Source organism: Protopterus annectens, chromosome 16.part0 (genome assembly GCF_019279795.1).
Source record: "Protopterus annectens isolate FY-2018-M chromosome 16.part0, PAN1.0, whole genome shotgun sequence".
Taxonomy (NCBI): Eukaryota; Metazoa; Chordata; order Ceratodontiformes; family Protopteridae; genus Protopterus; species Protopterus annectens.
This window is the reverse complement of record NC_056750.1, coordinates 150150270-150176416: the sequence shown is the minus strand read 5'-3', so window position 1 is coordinate 150176416 and position 26147 is coordinate 150150270. Positions and strand designations below refer to the sequence as shown.

At 40.2% G+C, this 26147-nt stretch overlaps 1 protein-coding gene across 1 annotated transcript in view; it reads right to left on the bottom strand.

The window, feature by feature from the left end:
• LOC122790535 (vomeronasal type-2 receptor 1-like) overlaps positions 1–26147 on the bottom strand; it is a 286288-nt gene that overhangs the window by 29114 nt on the left and 231027 nt on the right. The window contains exons 3-4 of the mRNA XM_044058084.1: positions 23958–24800; positions 3334–3552 (exon numbers count right to left, since the gene is read on the bottom strand). Coding sequence (XP_043914019.1) covers positions 3334–3552; positions 23958–24800 — 1062 coding nt within the window. The remainder of the gene's footprint in view (positions 1–3333; positions 3553–23957; positions 24801–26147) is intronic.

Here is a 26147-nt window from a genome sequence, read left to right as displayed (position 1 = left end):
TAATCCTGTAGACTACTGTGTAGATTATGGACTTGCCCTGTAAATGCAGCAGTTGACACAACTGCAGTTCAGGGCTGACTCTGTCTGATACAAGCAGTACACAGCCAATACATGGATAGGTACAGGGTGTCTGAGTTACCTGGGATCAATTTTAATATCTGTATGTGAGTATAAGTAAAGTGTTGTTCACTAGATCCCTAGGCTGTCAGTGAATGTGCTATGCATTGTCTCGTAGCCAAAGCCAGGGCATACTGAGCACACCAATGTCTGCCTACAAAGACATCAGCAGGGGGTTCCTCCTCTGATTTCTCCTGTTTCTGTTGCTGTGGTGACCTAGGCATTGGTGCAGGGCTCTGTATCCCTTCCCTTTGCTGATCCAGCTGCAGCTGTTTCCGCAGGATCAGATTGTGTAGCACAGTACATAGTGTGAATATCTGTGCATATGTGGCTGGAGTATACTGCAGGGCTTCGCCAGATATATTGAAGCACAGGAACCATGACTTCAGAAGCCCAGACACATGCTCTATGATGTTCCTAGTTTGTGTGTGTGCCTCATTATGTTTTTTTTTCCCATGGGTGCATTTCTGATGGATGTCATCATCCATGGTTCCAGGGTGCAGCCAACATCATCTAGTAAATGTCCCTGTGGGATGTCCCCCTAGCAAACATCTTGTACAGCTGTGATGTGTGCCAGATATGGGAGTTGTGATAGCTGCCAGGGTTGCCAGCACACACATTCAGGATAATCCCCTGGGCATTGCACATGACCTGGCAGTTGATGGAGTGGTGCCCCTTGCAGTTAATGTAGATTGTACCCTGCTCACCAAGTGGCACCTTGATGTGAACATGAGTGCAGTCTATGACACCGAGTACTTCAGGGTAGTGTGCTACATGGTAGATGTGTTGCATATTGCTGGCCCTTGCCTCAGAGGTAAGGAGGAAAAGATGTGTGCTCACTGGTATGTAGAAGCATACATTCAGGAATTGGTGGAGTATCCTGGATGCAGATGCCTGTGACACCCCCATCACATCCCCAGTTGGTCTTTGAAAAGCACCTGTAGCTAGTATACTAAGGGCTACACATACCTTTGTCTCCATTGGAATGGGTTCCCCTGTGTTAGCTCTGGCTCTGAGTTGAGGGTGGCAGAGCTCAGTGAGTTCTTGTAATATGTCCCTGTCCACCCTAGAGCATTTTACAATCTCCAGTTCATATAGCTCCTGGAAGGTTACCCTGGGCCTGAACACTCTTCCCCTAGGCCTGTTGTCATCAGCACCAGCAACACTTACTTCAGCATTTAGCACATACAGATGTAGTAGACCTGCAGAAGCCTCTAGCATTATCCCAGTTAAAATTTCCAAGACTCTATTCCAATGACTCAGAGTAATGAGGGAAAGTCAGAATGTAGGGTGTATGCATATTTTACACAGTTCTGCTTTAGGTCCACAGTTTGGTATTGGCTGATTATGATGCAGTTGACCTGACTAGGATATAATTAACATTATTTAAAGGCCCTAATTTAGTGTGCTGGGTGCAGCAATGCACCTTGTCATGCAGCATAGCTTATAGAAAATCAAAAATATTTACTGAAGATATCTGGTTTTAATTGATTGCTGCCTACGTCATCACTGTCACGTGGGTCGTCTCTCCGTGTGAACACACTAAGCTATGCAGAGCACCATGCAAACACATGTGATGGGGACAAAAACAATCCTACAAATAATAAGACACACCTCCCTGATGTCATCCACATCCTCTGAGAATATCTACATTATATAGGGGCCTACACAAAGTGGATATGCAGACACGTTGCTCCTTTTAGCAGTTCAGGAAATCCACCTTATTTGTATACATATCCATGCTGACAGCCTAGATACTACATGTTTCATAGCTGTGTGAGCTTGGTGACAGCACATATGCTCCGTTGTACAGACCCGATGCAAGGTCCTACACTATATTTGTAAAAACCATATTGGAAATGTAATTTTTTTTCTGTTAACCATGTTTGCACACTGTGACGCATAGCGCAAGCATGCCGAAATTATTAAAAACATTATTATTCATTTTATATATTCCCTTCCTTTTTCAGACATCCACAATGTACCTTTTGCACATATATGTCTGTTATCTAGCATTTTCTGGGAAGCTATGTCCATATTTGTGGACTTTTACATCCCCTTCTGTCTGTGTAGACTCTTGTACGCTGAAAAATTCCTTGTACACTATGGACACTGACACAGAGTCAACACAGATGCCTTTCTGCTTGTTGGATTGCTCCACCTGGTACATTTGCATAATATTCAACTACTTATGAGGTAATTTGCATTCCATGGAACTTTCCCCTGTTTGCACATGCTTGCGTGCCTCTCAGCAATACTTACTGAAACTAGAATTGTCTGCGCCAGTGTACGCATTGTGCCACGATGTGTACCCCAAAAAAAATTTTGTGTAAGCTTTACTGAATTCTCACCATAATGTTAACACCATCCAATACCCATGTTCCTCAGGCAGTTCCATTTACAGAAAAAAACATTTACAGAACATTGTGATCACTGACAGAGATGATAGCAAGTACATATATTTGACATTTGATTAAGTTAATTTGAAAATTATTATCCAGATTTTAATGCTATTAAATGCAAAAGTATCTGCAGAAATAAGCCTTTAAGTTTTTGAGAATGATAGGTGTGGTCACGTTTATCAGATTCATATATTTAGTGCAAAAAAGGTATACTGTTACAGTGGTTTCCATTTTAAAAGGGTTTGTAATATTCACTGCTGTAGTGTGTGGGTCTGGTAGTCTACAAGTTTAGAAGAGATAGGCACTTATTGTAAACATCTTGTAAGGGTTATTAGATTATGGGATAAAAGGCCAAAACATAAATCAATTCTACAAGCAAGATGAATGCATATCAAGGGGAAACAGAGTTTTGCCGTAGATATAGGTGTACTGACAGAGTTTTGCTGTAGATATAGGTGTACTGACAGAGTTTTGCTGTAGATATAGGTGTACTGACAGAGTTTTGCTGTAGATATAGGTGTACTGACAGAGTTTTGCTGTAGATATAGGTGTACTGACAGAGTTTTGCTGTAGATATAGGTGTACTGTAAAGCAGGATACAATGTAAGGAGAGACCGACTGTGTATTGCTTCTGTGTCACCATAAAAATATATTTTTATTTGCCTAGTAGACCTACTTGGGTAACAAATGAATAAAATAATAAAAGGTGAATATTTTTAGAACACTGAGTGGAACTATATTAACAAATGAATATCTATTTGGCCGGCTGTAATAATTTACTTGGTTACAGTATAAAGGAAACTGATGTTATTACCTTGGTGCTGTTTCCATTCCATATTATGGAGCTGATGTTGATTAAGAGTCTCCAACCATCGTTCTCAAGGTAGTGGAAGTTGCCCACCATGACATAGCTGACGGCACCATCAGATCCAAGTTGCCAGTTTATAATGTCATATTTTGCTGGTGGATTGCCATTCTCATCATAATATACTTCTTGGTTCAGAACATTCACATTTTTCATATAGTGAAAGAGCTGAATAGCAATTAAAATCACATTTTTACTTACACTTTTGCACTTACAGAGAAAATTATGACCATTAACTTAAATTACCAATCCATGCATTCATTTATAATAAACTACTGTTTGCAGAAATGACTGTCCACATTCATTATGCCATAATCAGAATATAAACTCAAAAGGAAAACTGTGTAGAATTAATAGTTCAAAAAACAATTTCCTCGAACAAAATATAAGTAAAAATATGAACCCGCAGTGGTGGTGCTGCGGTAGCATTGTCGCCTCACAGTAAGACGCTGTCCGGTTTGATTCTCAGCTAGAGCGTCTTCTGCGTGGAGACATGCGTGAATGGGTGTACCTTTGTTGAAGGTTGTGCATCAGGGCTGGTAACTCAGCACGTAAAAATCAACTACCAATCATTAGCGGACAGGAGTTCCGCTGTGGCGACCCCTAACCGGGAAAAGCCGAAACACACAACAACATAACTTTTCATGAAATTCCTGTAAATTGCTGTAAATTTGTGCCAAAAAAATCATCCTTTTTATTTCTATGTATTTCTTCTTCTGGCTTTTTCCGGTTAGGGGTTGCCACAGTGGAACTCCGGTCCGCTAATGATTGGCAGTAAATTTTTTTACAGGTGCCGAGGTGCCAGCTCAACCTCCAACCTTCAGTGAAGTCACGCCCATTCTACTCATGTCTTTCGAATGCCACTCAACAGCGGGGAGGACATGCAGACTCCACACAGAAGGCGCTCCAGCCAAGAATCAAATGGGAGAACCTCTTGCTGTGAGGCAACAATGCTACCACTGCACCACCGCGGATTTCTATGTATTTCAAGAATATACATTTAATGTTATATACTGAATGTAATGAATCTTCTGAAGCGTTCATGGTATCTACATGCTAGAGAGTATCAACTTTCCTTAAACTAATCATTCAGAGGCATGCAATGCTTAAAATTGAAGCAAGAAATAAACTTATTATAACTTGAAAGAATTATGCCTTTTTTGTAATAATGAATCACCAGTGTAATTATTGTCATAGACATGACGGTCTGAGTCTAGCAAAATAATATTACAAGTTTGAAATTAAGAGTTAAGAATTCTCAAGATATGCAAAGATAAAAAAGCACTGTTAAGCAGAAAGACAATGACTTATTCAATTGTGAAGGAAATCTGAAACAGCAACAAAGAAAAGTCACATATATGATGGAAAGAGTCAATGCACCCACCACAGGTAACAGTAAACAAAGTGTTCTTCAACTATCCTATGCACTTTGTCATCACCAGAGCTACTCATTGTGGCTTTGTGATAAAGCCAGATATAAGGTGGGGGAAGCAAATACAACACAACAGAAATATTTCCAAAGGAAAATTATAATTGTTTTGTCAGTTTGACAGAACTAATAAAAAATAACAAAATAAAACTGCAGTTTTATCTTTACTGGGGGGAAATCCTTTAAGAATGGAACCAGCATTGCTAAGCATGCAGCATATTATCCAAGCTAAGATCAGACTTTCTGTAATTTCCCAAATGTGCTAAGTTATCAGAAAGAATACAAGCCTTCTTCATAAAAAAATGTTAACAAGGGATAGAGAGATGTGGAAGGAAAAATAAGATTAATATGTATTTACCTCTAAATCTATGGCAACAGGCTTCCTGTAGGCATTAAAATTTCAAAATGACCATAAAAGATTACTCTACATGAGTATGGTGGGTGTAGTATATAAGCTATACAGTTTTAAATGTGTTAATGGTTAGCTACAGAAAGTTGCATGCCATATGGCACACTTTCTAAAAACAGTATGAATAAATACCTCACAAAGACTAGAAGCACATCCACAATAACATGTTCTTTATGAACAATACTGCCAGACATCAAGACATTTCATGGTATCACAAGTGAAAACTATGTATTAACACAATTGAAAAATGGACTTAACAGTGTGTGTGTTTAAAAGTACAAAAGTAAAATTTACAGTTAGAAAAGTGGCCTAGGTGCAACCACCATGAATTGTGCAAACAGAAGGTAGTTTACCAGAAACTAAAAGCACTGAATCCAGAATATCAGCTTTTTTTCACAGTGTGAATGGAATAGCCAAGAAACTCAAGAAGATACAGTGTGGCACACTTCTCAGGATTAAAGGAAAGCTTTTACCTTTCTAGAATGAAACAAACACAAACTGCTGCAGTTAAAATAAAAGTAATAACTTATTTTGGGCCTAGAATGACATTGTGATTTATTCGCTACTTGTTCTTTACCAAGACTTAAGGTATTTATAAGGACAGTAGACCTTTATGTTACTGATCTAAAGAACCATGAAACTGATTGTGAATATGGTGAGTTGAATGACTGATTAATAATGGACACAACAGATTGTGGCAAAAGAAATGATCAGACAAAGGTAGGCTAATAACAGAAACAGACCCAACATTCACAAAAGTTCTGAATGCATGGAGCAAGAATACCATTAAAAGAATTACCTGAGGAAATTCCTGTGTAACGTCATGCAAATAAGTGTCGTCATGCGAATCAGCTTTACTGCATGTACAAATGATAAAATTAAACATGGCAAAATGATTCCGAAATGTATAAATCCACTGTTAAGAGACACAGCACTGACCTAGGATTTCTTGACGTGGAGGAGCTTCACTCATGCTACTATGTTAAAAGTGGAAGTAGCTTTCGGTGAACAGCAAGAGTTAATGGTCTGTCTCAAAGCCAGTTGTCATGATGTTGGACATCATTACCATTTATATTACAGATGGGTCTGCAACCATCTCCTCCAAGATAGCACATTATTGACCACTACCATGCGGAGTGAGACAGTACAAAGGACTTTGTAGACATGTGTCTCCCACATATAAAATTGAGAGGGATAAGGACTTCTTATTCCAATAGATACTAAGGCATTATATATCATTAACAATCATTGTTAAGGACACCTTTCCTCATCCATCAGGGGACATATAAGGAATTTCTCAGGCACCAACCTTGTGCCTCTTACACCAGTTTGTTGACATGATGTTGCATCATGTGGATGAGCATATACGACCTCTGTGGAAAGAAGAGGAAAGAATGGATACTATGAGGCACCTTTTGAGGTCATATGGGTCATTAAGGACCCCCCCCACATTACTATCAAGACCCCACCTGATTCACATGGTGTCCAGTTCATCAACCATAATGCCTTCTACTCCATCAACTACCAGGTGGTGTGCAATACACAGGGTATGATATACAATGTATCTTTGTGCTGCCCAAGGAGTTCCAGTACACATCTGACACATGTATGCACTGTACTAGAATTTAATGTAGGATTATTTGCCACGGAGTCATCAAGATGGTAGCTCCACATACTAGCAGGTACACAGGTAAGGATATAGAGGTCCCATTTAAGTATACAGTAGGCTGTTTAAAATGGAGTATACTGTTGCATGCTACACATACTGCTGAATACATCTTAGAATGATGGAAGATGAGTCCCATCCTAAATCCCAAGACCATGACTGAAACAGCATGCAGCACAGTGCATTTGTAGATACACAATATTAATAGAGCATATATTCAGACTTCCAAACAGATGCTCCCTCTGCCTGGATACATCCAGTTTTGCACCACAGTTTGCATTTGTGGCATGCATGCAATTATTCATATGTGCCATGTCGCACAATATGCGAGTACAGAAGCAGCTGCAACCTAAAAATGTTGCAGTTCTGCCTGACAGACCCACTGCAGCAGTGAATGAGGAGTCAGTTGTCAGATGAACCAGTAGAAGTGGCACCCTATACAAGACAGAAGTGGACTCAAGACATTGTGGCACTTGCAAAAAGACAGCATCTGGTCTACAACTATGGACTATGATAAAAACAACACAGAATAAGACTGATGCATGCATTAATAGCCATAGGTTATACAATCCAGTGACTTAACTGGTCATGCAGTGCATCAGATTTTATCTTGCTCACTCAGATCAGATGGGTGGGTGGGACAAAATGACCATCATTTGCATAGTTGTGGGTGCGGAAAGAGTGACAACTGATATCAATGCTACAATATGGGTATGGGTAGGGATCATGGGAGATGGATGTAATAGCTATTCAGGCAGGTAGCAAGGTGGAGCTTCCAAGTTATGAACATTACTAAGGTGCATCATGAGGCCCAGCACCTTCAGGGCTGAATGCAGTCTTCATAAGGGATGGCATAGCACTTTGGGAATATGTATAGGAACCCAAATGTAACTGCATGTTTTAGGAACCAATAGCTGGATGGCATCCATGACCTTGACATTGGCCATGGATAAGTCTGGTACTCTGCTGTCAATCAGGATATACAAAAAGAAGTGCAAGAAATGCTAGTGGCTAGCCTAGTGAGGTGCCCATAGGGTGGAGCCAGAGCAGCATCATTGGTCTTTACCAGAAACCTGGCCAGTTCTGGGTTTGCTGTCAGATGTGGCCAAGAATGACAGTGATCCAGTCTCTGAATCTGTATAGACCATCTTTGCAAGCCTGGTGTTTCACTACCCACCTTTACATCTGGATTCTTGAACATCCACAATCAGAATGAACTGAAGAAGGATAACTGAGGGCATTTTGCCATACATCTCATGGATGCAGCAATAGATGCCATGTTTGGCTACCAACACCCAGAGCATCCATATTGGCTCCAAGCCTCTATATGCCATGTCACTCTGCATGCAATGTAGATAATCCCACAATCCAAACAGCTAGTCCACATACCCAAGCAGGCCATGTGACATGCTTACCATCTCAATTCTGGTGTATGCAGTGGCTTTCTGTGTCTGGATCTCTGAACTACACTTCTGCTGATTGATCTACAGGGTAGTACCCATGGCAAGGAAAGATCTGGAGATATGGAGGTGATGGCCGCTGACACCCCTCAGCCCTATGATATGATCAGAGAACACAGATGGCAGAGTGGTTAAGGTCTTTTCCACCCATTCTCTAGGTACAAGGTTTGATCCTGACCTCCAGCCAAAGGCTGTGTGGAATTTACATGTTCACCCTGTGTCTCTATGGGGTTCCTTCCACCTCCAAAAAGCATTCTGAGTGTTTTCATTTCAAACTCACCCAAGAATGGCATTGTGCCCAGCAGCACAGATGGTACCTATTAGGAGAAGAGTTGTACAGACAAATTGCTTTGGGCATCAGTTGTGGTGTGCAGTATCCTCTTGATAGGAGATAGGAGAACAAGGATTACAGACTGCATGCTGACAGAATTAGTCAGTGAACAGTGTAAAAATGGTCTCTAGCTGATCTGTTCAGATTAATTAAACCCCGCAGGACAGTTACTTCTCATGCTGTTTCCCTACATTCTTTGTTACAGCCGTTCAGCTGGACATTCACCTCTCATGTCCAAATGCTATGTTCTCTGCCATGGTTATCTCCCCAGCCAAATATTCAACTGTCCAACCCTTTGTGCTATACTAACTCACTCAATCCATTGCTTCCTATCTGACCCTGTTGCAAGCACACAATACTTGCGCTTGTTGCCGCACAATGCAGAGCTACTTTACTTTGTATCTTGTCTTCTTTCATTGTGCCTATATCACCGTTATAAATCTTCACTGAAATCTTATTCTTTAATTGCTTGTCTTATCTCAGTCTTCCACATCAAGGTGACTGTGTTTTTTATCATACTAAAATGGGACCCCTAGCGTAGAAGTTATGTTAAAGGGATAATGTAGTGTAACTGTCTTTGAATCACTCCCAAACTACAATGCACTATACCACATGGGCAGTGCCACCATGATCATGGCACTGAAAACCCTGTGGTGCCATGGCTTTATACTAGTGACATTAACACACCATTGCTGTCTAATGATTCATATCACTAGATGTCCAAACATGTGGTCATGTGCATGCGACTACCAATTTGTTAATTAGGAAGACTAATAAAGTGGACATGACTTCTTTAGGCACTGGGTTAAGCAGAGCTGCCATGTGGTGCATCCAAGAAGCAAAGATATTTTTATATCTGTTGTACAGGAACCATCAGGAGCACTGGTTGGGCAATTATAATGACCCATTACATAAAGTTGATGCTTGACACCAGCTTGTCAGTGCAGTGAGTCATGCCACTAATATCTGCTCTGGAGATCAGTGGAGATGTCATTACAGCAACCTAAAAAGTTACTACCCTAACCTTCTCCAACAGTAGGAAGCAGAAATTTTGGAGAATGTATAATTCTTTTACAGTAACAAACGTATGTTTGAATTTGCTTGTTTCTCTGTTTTTTTTTTTTGGTACTGTTGTCTGTTTGCTTGTCTTCTTGTCATATGGTCATAATTTGCTGAATTGTCCCTAATTTTATTTACAGTGGCCCATGAGAACAAGTTTAAAAGGGGCACCTTTCTCAGGAGAACTAAAAGGCTGCCCCGATAGTGGCATATGCATGCTAAGTGCAATTACAAATTACTTTGTAACATTCATGTCTACTAGAGTGTTTTATTTATGTCCATTCTTGTCTGGTTATTATACAAGTCCAGCTATGGTGCAGAGTGTCACTTGGCAACTAAGCCTGCAAGGCCACGGAACGTATCTGATCTGCAAGGCCATGGAAAGTATTATCATGGAACTTATAAACCAAAACATTGGCAACATTAAAACACTGGACCCCACCTAGTTTGGGTTCATGAAGGGTCGATCTTGTCTCTTGAACCTGATTGACTTCTTTGAATCATTCTCCAGAGCCGTGGGCAAGGGTAAGGCAGTCCACACAGCCTATCTGGACCTCACCAAGGCCTTTGACACCATCCCCCACTCTGGAATCATAGATAAACTTACTAAGCTGGGCATTAATCCCTATGTCACTCGATGGGTAGCCAACTGTCTTACTGACAGAACCCACACTGTAAAAGTAGCTGACTCCAAATCCAGCTATAGACAAGTGACAAGTGGAGTACCTCATGGTTTAGTCCTGGGACCTCTCTTGTTTGGTATCTACTTCTCTGAAGTACAGGCCAACACTAAGAGACTCTGGCTAACAAAGTTCGCAGATTACTGCAAACTGGGAGCCATTATTGAATCCCCAAATTATGTCGATACTCTACAAAAGGGCCTTACAGAAACAGATGCTTGGTGCCAGAGCCATGGGCTCAAGCTCAATGCCAAGAAATGTATAGTTATCCCCTTTGGGGAAAAACATGTACCTGTGAATTACCACAAAGGTGGCAGTACACTAAACACCAAAAGTGTGATGAGACTTAGGGACACAGGTGGTCAGTGGCCTCACCTTCGATAACCACATCACCGCAACAGTCAGGAAATCCATCTATGTGGCACACCTCATCACTAAGGGCTTTTCATCCAGAAAAAAAGGAGGTCATTGCCCCACTGTACTCATCCCTCATTAGACCCATTATAGAATACAATGCCCCATTTGGTATGTACCTCTCAAGACATCTGCAACAACTGGAAAGGTCACAGAAATACCAAAATAAAAGAATCACAGGACTAAAGCAGATGCCCTATGCTGACCGCCTTAAAAAATACCAGCTATATTCTGTCGCATATCGTCTACTCTGAGGTGATCTCTGCTTAACATACAAGGCCATGTCAAACCCAGAGCTATTGAACATGTTACACTTAAAGAAATCCCAATCCCTCAGAGCCACAGGCTCCAGGGATCTAAACCTTGTCATCACAATAAACAAAACATGCTGGAGGGACAGGTTCCTGACCCAGAGACTCCCCAGACTCTGGAATAGACTGCCCATACATGTCAACCAGAACACCTCTTTGGCCCTCTTCAAAAGGAACGTTGATGACTGGATGGGAGAAAGGAAATTCACCCCAGGGATCACGTCAGTCGTCCTGCTAGACAGGGATCCAGGGAAGTAAATAGTGTGGGAATAAATAGCCAGGGAATTGTTATAGCTAGGCTTGTATAGGCCCTAGGGCCGATAACCTAGTACCAACCTATGAACCTATGAACCTATGGAGTACACGGTGCTGGGTGACCAGCAGTCTGTATAGACTTGCATCTCAACAGAGTAACAAAGGCCCCCATTGAAAGTGACCTACAGAATGTGCAAGTGGCCTACTTGTCCAAAAATTAGAAGGAGGATAGAGGCTACACTTCTGAGAATGGCCTGGAAGGATTTTCCTTGATCACATTGTATCATCTGCTACAGCTAATTGCATTTGAACTATGTTGGCAGTTAGGCTCCCTAATGGGAACCAGAGAGTGCACCCTGGTTCTGCTGATGACATTATACAGCCATCTAGCCCCAATCATTAGTCATACAAAGCAGGGCCAGAGCATGTCATCAGCCATAGAGGTACTGCCATCTGGGAGGGTTCTCTTTTGGGTTGGTCAGACAGGCCCCCTATACCCCTCTCTATTCTCCATCATGATGTTACCCTTTATTATGTTTCATTCCCATGTCCTATATGTACTACAAACCTCCCCATCACCAGTTATCCTCCCTCTGTATACCTGTATGCCTTCAGTTTGCCCCACTTGTTTATATGCACACCTCCCTGGTCAGTGTATGCCTGAGCTTTATATTTGTTTGTCTGCTCATTCTACCTTTCCTACTACTTCCTTTTCCCCTTGCAAGCTCATTATCTTTCCTGTCTGACCCTCTTCTTAAAAATACAAAATGAGCATCTGTTGGAAAAAACAAAAATACAGGCATTTCCTTTCCCCAACCTTTCTTCAAGGTTACCCATGTGCAGGTTCCTGCGGTGCTATTCTCCCTTTTCTTCTTTAAATGCATAGGTAGGGTGGGATGAAAGAGGCAGTTGTTTCAGTGACAAAGCAATATGGGGTGCAATTGGACAATCCTAATCACCTTTCAGTGCATACCAGTATTTAGAAATAAAAGCCAGAGTTACATTTGTGGTCACAATTGAGCAAGTTTGCCATCTGTCTATACATAAACTGTAGCGACGGCTTACTTCAGTTCAGAGAAGAGCTTTCTATATTTTTTTACTTCTTATTTATTGAGGGGTTTTAGGGGGGCAGCCAGATATAAAAACAGATAACTGTGCCTCTGACTATCTCCCCCTTTTCTCCTCCTTTATATAATGATCTGATTTGGCACATTGCTGTTTTAGCCCTCTGTGGCCTGCACAAGGTGTCACTCAGGCAATACTGTGTTGGCAAAGGTGGCACAATATGTGTACACTGTACCTGCCATTGTCGAAGAGCTAGAAATCTAGGCAAAGCCATACATAATGGGGGACAACTTTTAAATATTGCTTTTACAAATTTAGAAAGTTGATTTTGCATTAGCATAAATTTTCTGAAGAGCATGAAGTCTGACACTCAAATGTCTGTCATTTTCTGACTTCAATCCCCAATAAATATCTTTAAGTAATGTGTTAAAGTATGCTTTTTGATACTGTAGTTCTAATGTGTAATATTATTCAGTTTATTTTTTTGTTAGAAACACAAGAAGGTATATATTTAAAACAAATATAAGCCATATTATAATGTTGTACATACTTTCTTAACAAAAATATAATTTAATTCACCCAGAAAAAAATGTATAAATGCACTTTACTTCTTTAAACATTCCCTTGTGAAGTATATGTCACAAAAATCTTGTCTATAATATAGAGCTACATGGATTTCTACATAAGCAGTTAATGCTAAAAGTATTCCCATTCTGTAATGTCAGAACTGTTAATGCTTTATTTATTCAACGTTTTTATCTAATAAATGTACGGAAACAGGGCATTTATTCTACTGTCTATACCTCATCCTGTCAATCATAGATCAGTAAGCTTTGTATATCAGCAAACCAACTGTGATTTTTAATTCTGAAATTTGGCAACCATACTGAGATATATTTAAAAGATTGATTTATTTAATAAACAAATTCAGTCATCAACAGCAGGGCGTCACTGGTGATCTGAGTCTGGGAATGGACTAGAGCTTTTAGTAAGATTGGCTGGGGGGAATGTCATGAAATGGCCAGTGGCCAGTCCTCTTACAATTGTTGGAGAGTTTAAGGAATCCAATGACTTAGCAAACTCTTTGGGACTTGGGAACTTATGTGGACAGTGACCTAACTTTTGACCAATATGTGTCTACTGATTTTTTTTAAACAAGAAACATCTTTATTAAATTATCACTTATGGCATAGGCAGTCATACTTTAGTAAAAATGAAAACAAGACACAATCACAGTTGCAAGCATTTTACATCACAAATTATATTGAAATAATTTAGGCTGCAAACACTATACATCACTTATAAACTACCCAGTCACTGTCAGTCAAACATTACATAGCTCATTAAAGTCCTGCCTTCTTTTAAACCTCATTCCTCCCCTTCCCACAGTTCCCATCTTTTTCCTATGTAGTTTGCTCCTACCCTTATCTAAAGATCTCAGTTCCAGCTGTTATATCAATGTTACTATATTCAATTCTTCTAGTACAGTTGGTTTAGACTTTGATTTCCGTTTTTTAGTGAAAGCATTTTTTGACGGCCACCATAATTAGACTCAGCAAGGCCTTATTATGTCTAGGCAATTCCGATTCTGTTTCATAGCTCAGAAAAATCATCTCCCTAGTTATGTTAATCTGCTCAGCAAGCATCTCTGACAGGGTAGTCTGCAGGGAATCTTTAAAGTCTGACAACTCATTGTACTCTCAGAAAATATGTTCCCAAATATCTATTTCTTCCCCATCACACATCCAACATTTGCTGTCTACCTGAGGAAAAATTCTCTGGAGTCTATTTGGGGTATAAAAATATCTATGTAAACATTTCCAGGCAAAAGCCCTAAATCTTCTAGATTTTGTTGAATATTTGGGAGACACACACACACACACACACACACACACACATATATATATATATATATATATATATATATATATATATATATATATATATATCCCTTTGTTTCTTTGTGACTTGCTTATCCAACCTCTCTTCCCAATCCTTTATAACTTCCTCTCATTGAGTCTTATAGTTATCGTGCAATATTTTATATGCCCTACTAATTATTCCTTTTTTAATGGCAGCTTCTGTTCTAGATTCTACTAAAATATCTACCAGTGCTGGTCTTTCATTTAGGACCCCCTGGTTTTTTTCTCTTTGCCTATACTCTGAGATCAGTCCTTGATAAGGCAGGCAGTCTCTAACCTGCAGTCTAAATACATTCTTGACATCTTCCCATTCAATTATATTTCCCTCTCTAGTTATTTGCTCCCTATACTTGGTTCCTTTGCCATTTTTCTCCAGTAAAGTCCAGCCAACTTTTCCCTGTTGTCTGTATCCCTAATTGTAGTCATCCCTATTGGCAGAATCTCCTTTCTCCATTTCTGTGTTGGCAATATGTGTAAATTGCAAGATTCCTATATTGCAAAGCTTATAAACAAAGGGAATGTGTTTAGATCAAGGGATTTCATTGTCCCCTTTAGTCAGCCCTCATTAGGCCAGTCATTGAATATAATGCTCCCTTTGACATGTATCTATCCAGACACATGCAACAACCGGAAGGCGAATAGAGAACTCTTACTAAAGTATACAAGGCTTAAGCAACATAACAGCATGTCTTACATGGACAGATTCTAAGCCCTGTCACTATACTTGGTAACCTGCAGACTACTAAGAGGTGACCTGTATCTGGCATACAAGGCATCCTCTGACCCATTACTGATGGATTTGCTGCACATCAGCAAGTTACACGTCATCAGAAATATTCAGTCTAGGGATCTAAACCACTTCAGCAACATCAACAGAATGTTTTGAAGGGACATGTATATCTCAAAGAGGATAACACTGCTGTGGAACAGACTCACCATCCACATAAAAATGTTCATCCCTGTCCATATTTAAGTGAACTTAGATCTATGGATGGAAAACTGCCCTTGTGCTACTAAAGAACATGGTCATCTCCTAAATGCTTTATCCTATACATGGGTCCCCTCATACCTCTTCACCTCCATGTGCAAGAAATCTGGACAAAGCCAAAACATAATTTGGGGACAAACAGTCCAAAATAGGGATATATTTTTAATAGTACACTTACAAACTAAGAAAGTTGTTAGAATAGCAGGTTTTGTATTAGTATGCATTTTTCAGAAAGAAATGAAGTCTGAAACTTAAATCTACGTCATTACTTAATTACTTTCAATCTCAATAATTTACTAAAACACACAAATTGTATGAGGAAGAAGCCAAAAATCTTAGGTAAAAATCTGGACAGATGAGTGGTATAGGTCCCCCTCAAATTATCAGTAGTATGATCTAAGTTATTCTTATTAGAAGTAATATATAATCATTGACTATGGGGTGGGTAATGCCAATCTATAACCAAATATGATAAGTTATTTTGAGCACAAAATACTGGCTAGGCTTAAAATAGCCTGCAAGGGCAGTTAACCTAGCACTTACCTATGAACCTATGGGCGGCTGCTGGTAGAAACCAGTAATCAGGAGTTTCATGAGGGGGAAGCAACATTTCCTGAGGTCATTGCATTAGCTGCTTCCACAATTACAGAATATGACCACCCGCCCTTAGAAAGGTGGCTTCCAGTTACACACTCATAATTTCCTATAGGATCCATTCTCTCCATAGGGCTAAAGACTGGGTTACTGCAAGGAAGCCTTCCCAAGCAGTCATGAAGTCTGCACACTGGAGGGTCACAGCTGGATGGAAAAGAGCCACTGGAGGAACAGAGGATTGGCAAACATGGAAGCAACAGCATCAGATCAGGTGGAAAAAAAATTCAAAAATAAATAAATTAATTCATAAAGTTTGTTGCTTAAATCAACAAGAGTTGCTTAATGTGGAAAGTTATGTTCTTTGTTTGTTGCAAATGTTGCTAATCTTGCTTTTCCATAAATGCTCAGACACTTACAACAGATTTCTTCCTAAGTGTGTGTGATGATATGAGGTAGTGCTATCTGTGCCAGTGAGAGTAGGGCAGTGCATGTGTAACATATGCCAGCATAGCAAGCTAGAGTTTTGTAAAGAAGGTTATGTTATTTGGCTATCACACTGACTTGTACAGATGTTTGAGTTAAAAATATACTTGTAAAGTTACTTGTGTTAAAATGCATCAACAGTAGGCCCTGCTGGACAGAAAGAATGTATGCATGCATATTAGGGTATACTATTGTAACTGCTCAGATGTGTATGCTTATCAGAGAACCCTGCAAGGGTGTAAAGTTTGAAAATGTCTTGTTGCTTTCAGATGCTGCCACAGAGCTTAGCAAAGCTCTGTGTGTGTATTGTACCAAAGTGAGATGACCAGAGGTGATGTCATTCTCTAACCAGCATCTGGTTTCATTGGAACTCTTGCAGCAGTACTTTGGAACCTGACAGGAGAGATTTCTGACAGGATATATATCTCACACATCCACAGAGACAAAGAGAGAGTTCATCTGGCTTTTGCTGTGGGAAGACACTCAGCATACATCAGCTTGATTTGCTTTAGTAAGTAGTCAAGTAACAGTAATTCTTTAGTCAGTTAGGGACATTTAGTAAGAATAGTTTAGTATTGTTTTCTGCATCTGTGAGAAACTATCCAACTGTATTATTTTTTATATCTCTGTGGATGAAACTCTTGTTTATTGTATTCAGTATTTCGCTGTTTTCTTTTTATTATAGGTTCATGGGTTCATAGGTTGGTACTAGGCTATCGGCCCTAGGGCCTATACAAGCCTAGCCATAACAATTCCTTGGCTATTTCTTCCCACAATATTTACTTCCCTGACATTAAATATTTTAATAGCGTTCATTGTGGATGTTCCTTTAGAGAATACTTTTAACATCTTGAGAGTACAAATGCTTGTTTTAGTGACATGGTAGCCACTCCTGAAAGCCTTGCTGCTTTGGTTACACCCTACCATTTGTATTAGCATTAATTTTAGACAGTATAATTGGGTACCCTTTGTAAGAGTCTTAGGATAGCTTACTGGTGGCAGTGTGATTACCTTAGAGAATGGGCACAAGGGCACAGCTAGTAAATCTGTGCCAGCTTTTCCCAGGTGTGTGTGTGTGCAAAACTCACATATTCAAGTGTATGCGTCAGCTACTGGGAACAGGGACACAGAGCTCCAAAGTTGTCAACGTGGAGTTTTATGTGGGCCCGGACAGAAAAAGAGAGCCCAGCACCAGGTCTGGAGTGTGCTCCCTGTATGCTGTTAAGGGAAATTGTGCTTGGTGCAGGGAGCTGCATATGAAAATACTGTGTGAATTAATCATTGTTGTTAGTGACCAGTCCTCACCAGATTCAGTGGTGAGAATTGAGTCTCCTTGACTGCTGGCCCAGAGTAGGGTCCTGTCACATACTGGTGGCAGCTGGTTGAGATATTACTTGAACTTCAGTAGCCAATGGGCAGTTGTCACTGAAGGCATGTATACTCTCAACAGCCCCAAAGTAAGCATACAGAGTTTCATTTTTACAAGAGTTTTATTTATTTTTTTAGTTTAGTTTAGTCAGGCAAAGATGTCAGCAAAGGATTATAGCAAGATGACAAATAACCAGTTGGCCAAGGTGTGTGACGCCAAAGGACTGGTGCATGCCAAACTGACTAAAGAGGAAATTATTTCACTTGGTCACAGCTGCAGCACAGACCAGCAACCCAGAAGACAAACAGTCAGGTGATGGGGATGTGCAGTCTTCAGAAACAGAACAGTTCGTCTTTTCCTCAGAGGACTTAAAAATCCATCTGGAGTTAAAGAGACTTGAACTGGAAGCCAAATGTCTGGAGAAGCAGATGAAATTAGAATCAGCAGAGAGACGTCAACATTTGGAGGTCAAAGAGAATGAGAGACTGTGGCATTTGGAGGGCAAATAAAAGAAGAAATAATGTCAAAATGAGAGGGAGATGCTGATTCTTTGTCAGGTCATGCAGGTAATGAGGAAGGGAAGAACCGAACCTCAGAAGCAATAAAGGTCAGTAAAATTGTTCCACAGTTTGCAGATGGTGATCATTTTGATAGCTGTGTTCATATATTTGAAAGAGTATGTAAATCATATAATGTTGAGCTAGGGCTCTGTGTATGGTTCCTGACCCCCTTACTCCATGGTAAAGCTGTAACTGCTGTTTCTAAATTGTCTGATACCAATTGTTTAAACTATGATAAAGTAAAATAATGTTTATTGGAATGTCTTAGGTTCTCACTTGAAGCTTACAGAAAAAAAGTTTAATGAGCATAGACACAAGGCAGATGAAAGTGTATGTGATTACATGGCTGAGTTAAGCACTTATTTTCATAGGTAGGTTAATGGATGTCAGGTTACCACTTTTGAATGGCTGGCAGACCTTTTGGTGAGGGAACAGGCCCTTAGTACTTTGCCTGAGAACATGAGAATCTGGTTGGCAGACCGGGAGTGTAACTCTGCAGATGAGCTTGGTAGAAAAGGGGATTTCAGCTTAGCAAGCAGGGCATCACTGCACAAGAAGGGGATACCCAGTGTTGCACATGGTTATAGGGAAACCCATGGTGGGCAGCCTAAACCTCCCCAACAGGGTACACTAATAAGAGGGAAAGCCACTAATTCAGGTACATGGCCAAGCCCAAGGTTTAGATGTGTTAAATGTAACCAGAGGGGGGATGCAGCTTACAAATGTCCACTGAGGCACAGTGAAGAACAAAAGCGGAAGGAGCCAACAAGTGGGAATAACAGCATGCCAGTGGTACGTTGTCTAGAGACAACAGTAGTACCACATTTTCACTGAAATTTGTATCCTATCTTAGTGGATGGAAGACCAGCTACTGATAAGAGAGACACAGCCCCTGACATAACCATTGTTAAACCTACAGTGGGCATAGAGGAGTAGTACTTGCTTAGGCAGTCCACACCAGTCAAACCTTTAGGAGGGACCCAACTCCAAATAACTTTAGCCAGTTTTCACTTTAACTTGGAGGATGGAAAAGGAAGCAATCAGATAGGTGTGTTTGAGGATATCCCTCCAGCTGTCTTGATAGGGAATGATTTTGATAATGTAGTACCTTGAGTGCATGCAGTTACACACAGACAGGCTTCAGACAGGAATGTGGGTCAGGTAGCTTAGGGGGGACCCAGATAGATTCCACACCTGAAGCTGTGGCTGGTGAGGTGGCTATTTCAGGGAGGGAGCTACCCTGTAGCAGTGAGTCTGAAAGTGAGCCACTGATGCTGGTAGGTACTGATGTTCACTCGGACAGGGTGACTGTAAAGACATAGATGAGTGGTAGCACCCAGGCTGACATTGAGGCACCACTGTCAGAAAAGACTGTGCTTCTGGTGGAAAGGGAGCTGGGAAGGGACACAAAGGTACAACTAAGACAGGCTCAGCTTTCAGATTCTACATTATGAGGCTTGAGAGAGGTAGCTAAGGAGGCACCTGATTCTCAAGGAAAAGGAGAGACTGTATACTGGAACAAAGGGCTACTGTACAGAGAGTGGATCTGGATCCCTGAGGGAGGGGTACAGGGTGAAGTAATATAGCAGTTGGTACTGCCCAGAGTCAACTGTCTGACACTTTTAGCCATAGCCAATGACATTCCTTTTGCTGGTCATATTTGCATAAAGCATACCAAGAGACATATTATACAGAACTTTTATTGGCCTGGGATTCAAAGAGATGCAACAGGGTACTTCAGTACTTGTGAGCAGTGCCAAAAGGTAGGCAAGGCAGGAGACAAGGTCAAGGCACCTTTGATGCCTTTGCCTGTGATTTAAGAGCCATTTCAGAGGATAGCTATGGATATTGTGGGGCTTTTGAGTACCCCACATTTCACAGGGAAGAAGTATATCCTGATGGTAGTAGACTGTGTTACTAGATACCCTGAGTCAGTGGCTCCGTCCTCCACTGAGGCAGAGAAGGTGTCAAATGCATTGTTAGAGATTTTCAGCAGGATAGTTTTCCTGAGAGAAATACTGACTGATGGAGGTGACAATTTCATGTCAGGCCTGCTGGTTTGTCTGTGGAAGCACTGTGGGATGAAGCACCTAAAGAACAACCCCTACCACCCCAGACTAATGGTCTTGTGGCGAGGTTAAACTCTACACTAAAAAACATGCTATGGGCATTTGTAGACCAGTTTAAGAGAGAGGAACTAATATTTGCCCCATTTGTTGTTTGCTTACAGAGAGGTGTTCCAGGAATCCACAGCTTTTTTTAACTTTTGAGTTGCTGTAGAGGTATAGGGTGAGGAGACCTCTAGATTTGATTTGTGATGAGTGGGAGGGTGAATGTGAATCCCACAAGGAATTTGTTGTGGCACATGTCCTAAACACTAGGACAAGGCTTAGGGATCTCATGGGCTTGGCCCAGGAGAATCTGGGAGGTGCCCAACAGCTGGTATGACAGGAATACTCAAGCCTGAGAGTATGCTGTAGGACAGTAAGTTATGGTGCTCTTTACTGTTGGACACAGTAAGCTGCAGGCAGCTTGTGAGGAACCCTTTCAAGTGGTAAGGAAGGTCAGTACTGTTAATTATGTGGTAAACCTGCTAGTCAGGAGAAAGGGGCACAGATTGTACCATGTTAACATAATGATGCCTTACCATGATAGTGAGGCCCTCATGCTGAGTATTTGCAGTGGATAGCAGGAGGAGTCTGAGGGGGATCTGGTGATCACAGACCTGATGAGGAAAAACAGGCCAGATAAGGTAGTGTGGACCCCAGCCTGTGAGCAGGCATTCCAAAACCTTAAAGGGGCTTTGGGAGGAGCCCCTGTGTTTACCAGTCCAGATAATAGCAAAGACTTTGTTGTGCAGGTGGATGGTCAAACCATGGGATGGGGGCTGAAGTCAGACAGGTTTTTTCAGAGGGAGAAGAGCACCCAGTTGTATATTTCAGCTGTAGACTCCATCTCAGGGAGGAATGTTATGCAGCTGTAGAAACAGAATGTCTAGCCATAGTATGGGCACTGCAGAAACTTCAGCCCTATCTGTGTGGAAGGACATTTACTGAGATTACAGACCACAAGCCCTTAACATGGCTACATTGAGCCAACCAGCAAAATGCCAAGTTATTAAGGTGGAGCCTAGGGTTGCAGGCATATGACATGACAGTGCAGCATCATAGTGGGGTCAGAAATACCAATGCAGATGAGCTCTGAAGACAGGGTATAGGTTAATGTGTTCCCAGACAGGCCCATTTCTCTCAAACAAATTTTTCTAGGGTCACTTGAAAAACTAGCTTGAGCTTTCAAAGGGGGGGGGTGATAACATGAGGTAGTGGCATCTGTGCAAGGGAGAGTAGGGCAGTGCATGTGTATCATATGCCAGCACGACCAGCTGGAGTTCTGTAAAGAATTTTATGTTATTTGACAATTACACTGATTTCTACAGATGTTTGAGTTAAAACTATATTTGCAAAGTTACTTATGTTAAAAATGCATCAACAGTAGGTCCTGCTGGACAGAAAGAATGTATGCATATATATTAGGTTGTATTGTTATAAATGATCAAATGTGTGTGTTTATCAGGGAACCCTGGAGTGGTGGAAAGTTTGAAATTGTCTTATAGCTTTAAGATGCTGCCAAAGATCTTAGCAAAGCTGTGTGTGTGTATTGTACCTGAGTCAGGTGACCAAAGGTGATGTCATCCACTAACCACCATCTGGTTTCTTTGGAACTCTCGCAGCAGCACTCTGGAATGTGACAGGAGATACATCCACAGAAACAAAGAGAGATATCATCTGGCTTTTGATGTGATAAGACACACAGCACACATCAGCTTGCTTTGCTTTAGTAAGTAGTCAGGGAACAGTAATTCTTTAGTCAGTCAGGGACATTTAGTGAGAATAATTTAGTATTGTTTTCTGCATCTGTGAGAAACTATCTGACTGTATTATTTTTTTACACCTCTGTGTTTGAAACTCTGAAAAAAGTTACAAAGTGGTGTCCACCAAAGAAAAAGTAAAAATGAAAAAGCAAAAATGAACGGACTCCAACCATGGAAAATGAATTCATTTAATAAATAAAAACAAGAACACATTAAGATTATTCCATAAGCATTTTCATCTCTAAGGGAGACTTTATCAGATAAAATCAAATAATTAACAGCCATCTTATATACCAGTTCAAAGTACACTCATTTATATAATCCAATTTACTTAATTACGTGCCATTCAGTTTTAAAGCTGCAATACACCACATATGAATTAATGCTAAACATTAGCCTTTTCTCTTAAAATCGATCCTGTCGAAACTTGATCATTTAATCCAGGTAAAAATGTGGCATTTAATTTTTAACTGCCAAACCAACTCTCTTTTTAAAAGCATTCTCTACCAGTCACCACCCCATTGATTATTTTTTATTTTTTTCCAAGATCCCAAAGGTGCACCTTCTAAAGTTGTGGCAAACCAGTTAATGTCTGTGCAGTGCATTTGTAATCCTTTTTCTTATTAATATCATAAAGATGTTTGTAAATTATCACATTTAGTGCTCTTTTTGTTTTACCAATATAAAATCCTGCAAAGTCTTCACATTTAGCTAAGTAGACAACTCTACTTGTGGTACAATTACCATTAACAAGTTGCACCTTTCTGTGCAGGACATTGTTCAGCACCAATATTTTTTCTTTGTTAATATAACTACACTGACTACAACTTCCACATGGTGGTGTGCCCGTTTTCATGTATAAGACAGGGAGAAACTTTAAGCAATTATTAGAAAATGGGTTGGAGCTTGAGTATGTTAGTAAAAAGGGAACATGTTGAGTGATGTCTGGGTTTGCTGCCCTCTAGGCCATCCTGGTATTCAGCCAAGAGAAGTTTCCACCCTATCCCAGTCCTGGAGTTTTCCCTTCCTTATGAGTCATTTCCCATTCACTGTTTATTGTCCTGCCCTCCTCATCACCATTTACTTGTCATCTTTATGTATATGTTCATAACCGTCCAATGTCGTCTCCACTTTCGGTATGCATACTACTCCTAGTTGCCTGTGTCTGTGATTTCCGACTCCCTCATCAACTCTTATTTTGCATTAATAAAAAGGGTGTATTTTCCTCAAAAAAATACTCTTTCGACCCACCTCACCCACATTGACCTTTCCCTGTTGGTAACTCTGCTGCCTTTTTTGTGCTGGAGCTATGCAGCACTACATTGCTTAAATTGACCCACCATACTACTTTACCTTGGCAGTGACATCTATCACATGGGTCATACATACTACATGCTACTGTCTAGTTCTTCTCCTGCCATAGAGCAGCTTATTACTGTTTAACGCATTATTGCTGCACATCTCTTTCCTTATGCACTACCTCTCCCTGGTATGCCAGTAGTCTTCAATGCCAAATACTTGTCTGGTTACCTGTGTGGCTCTGAAAGTTGCAAAGGTGCACAGTGCATGTCTATGAATCCCAATAACATTTAGTTTGCAACTTGTTCTATGCAATAAAAAATACTTTGTATGTAACATTGAGAAACATCTTACTATATTAATATCTTAGGTCTGCCATAATTGAAATATAATATGGATTTATTTTACCTGCCATTGCTTCATATCAGAAATATGGTTACATGACTTGTTGGCAAATTCCTTGTTTTGATCTTTACAGGAAAGAATATCACTTAAGGCCTGTGCAGCTACATACATTGCCTTGTAAACATTGAATGTGTATCTCACATTAAAAACATCAAAGAAAGGAATGTTAAGGTCCTCAAGTTTCTCTTTACCCGTGCACAATTTGACATTTGAATCAATTTCATTTTGTTTAGGGTTTTGATATAATTTTGAGGAATTCCACCTGCATGCAAAGGCTGTCTCCCAAAACAAGTTAACATAAATATCCCTTGTAAGTATTGAAGGGTTAATGTTGTAAATAAACTCCTTGAAGCCTGGCATATCCCCTCTTGGGATTGCAAGTCCAATACTTCCAGTCAATGTTGTTAAGAGATCTTTCCTAGAAAGACTGGGAGATGTTGACCAAGCTTCACTGCCAATCCACACTTTCCCTTGTATATCATGCATTGATATCTCTTCCATCAGCGGCAGTAAAACTGACTCAATTGAAAAAATTATAATTGCAGTAGCTGATGATGTTTGTATTACTTCTAAAATATGCTGAATTTTCACTTTTGAGTATAGTGCTGGGATTGTTTCCAAGAATGCAAGACAGATCCCATTTCTAACGAGCTCTGCATGTAGAATTTGACTACCTGTTTGACCATAGTCATTGTCAGAGGCCAGAATACCTACCCATGTCCAACCAAAGCACACCACCAGCTGAGCAAGGATAACTGACTGAAAGTTGTCACTGGGAATTGTTCTTAGAAATGAAGGAAACTGAATCTTATCACTCAGAATTGGGACTGATGCTCCATAGCTAATCTAAAAGGAAAATCAGCGATATCATTTGTGTCATTTAAGGAAATCATATGTGTAGGCACAGTACTGTGCAGAAATCCGGATCACATTATTAATCAATATAACAAAAACAGCTGCAACTATGTCAAAAGCATGAAAGATGTAGGAAGGGTGTTGAGATCAACAGTGACTTATTTCTCAGTATACAATATATTTATTTATATAATATTAAGTGAATGTGTGAATGAATGATTTAAGAATGGAGAGAAATTAATTATTTTCAGTTGATGGAATAACTGATTTTTTTTCTGTTTTTAATTAAGTTTTTCATTTCTAGCACTGGCTTTATTATATTCAAGGTCACAATGAAGCCACAGCCTATTTCAGCAGCAGTGGTGGCTGGTGACTTCAAATCATAGGGGGACTGTAGGAGACAGCTGAATGGGTGGGGCCAGTAGAAAGGGGGGTGGTCAATGAGAAAGGGGAGGGGCTATGCTCAAAACCGAAAAAAAAACTGGAACTTTAAATATGCTGTCCTGGGTACCAAACCATCATTATGAGAGTCCAATCAAGACAAAATGAAGTGTTGAAGAAAAAAATATCTCAATGCATTGGCTGTATGACAGCTTACTTACTATTTAGACAGAAAGAAAAAGGTTGCAAGGCATAAAAAAAAAATACTTTTTAAATACATTACTGGAATGCCAGTCAAAGTCAAGCATAAGAAAAATAAGTAGCACTTAACTCAGACCACTTCTTCTTGCACAGGACTTCTAATTATAATTTATATTCAGCTTTATAAAAGGACTAAGTAACATGCTGATAGTAGCAATCTCTGTGATCCCTCCACTTGTAAAAATGTTTCTTATCCAAAAAAGACCTGCTGCCTAACAACAACTATCTACTTGTTTCATGGGGAAAACATGATCAAAGTAAAAAATGAACAGCAAACAAAAAACAAGCTCAAGATAAATTGCTTAAAGGATTACTGCACAGATTATGGACCGCACATGATAGATTGGCATTCTGTTTAGTTTACGGGTAAAGCCTGCAAAGATGACTGCAAGTCTTCAACAAAAGTAATGAGCTTCTTAAAATACTGTAATCCTGTCCTTTATTACAAACACTGTCATATGCATTTCCATAGCCAAGGCTCATACGTTACGTAGTTATGTAAGTATTCCCTGCATGGCAACAACAAAAAGGCTTTCAATGTTGGTAATTCTTTAACAGCATGCTTATTAAAGCTTACTTGCATCTTACAATCTCAGACAAGCTTACCTGATGGTCATGAAAGCATTGCTACTTAAACACAGAGCAACGGGCACTTTCTGAATAATAAGAAGCATAAATCAACAGTATGAAAATATG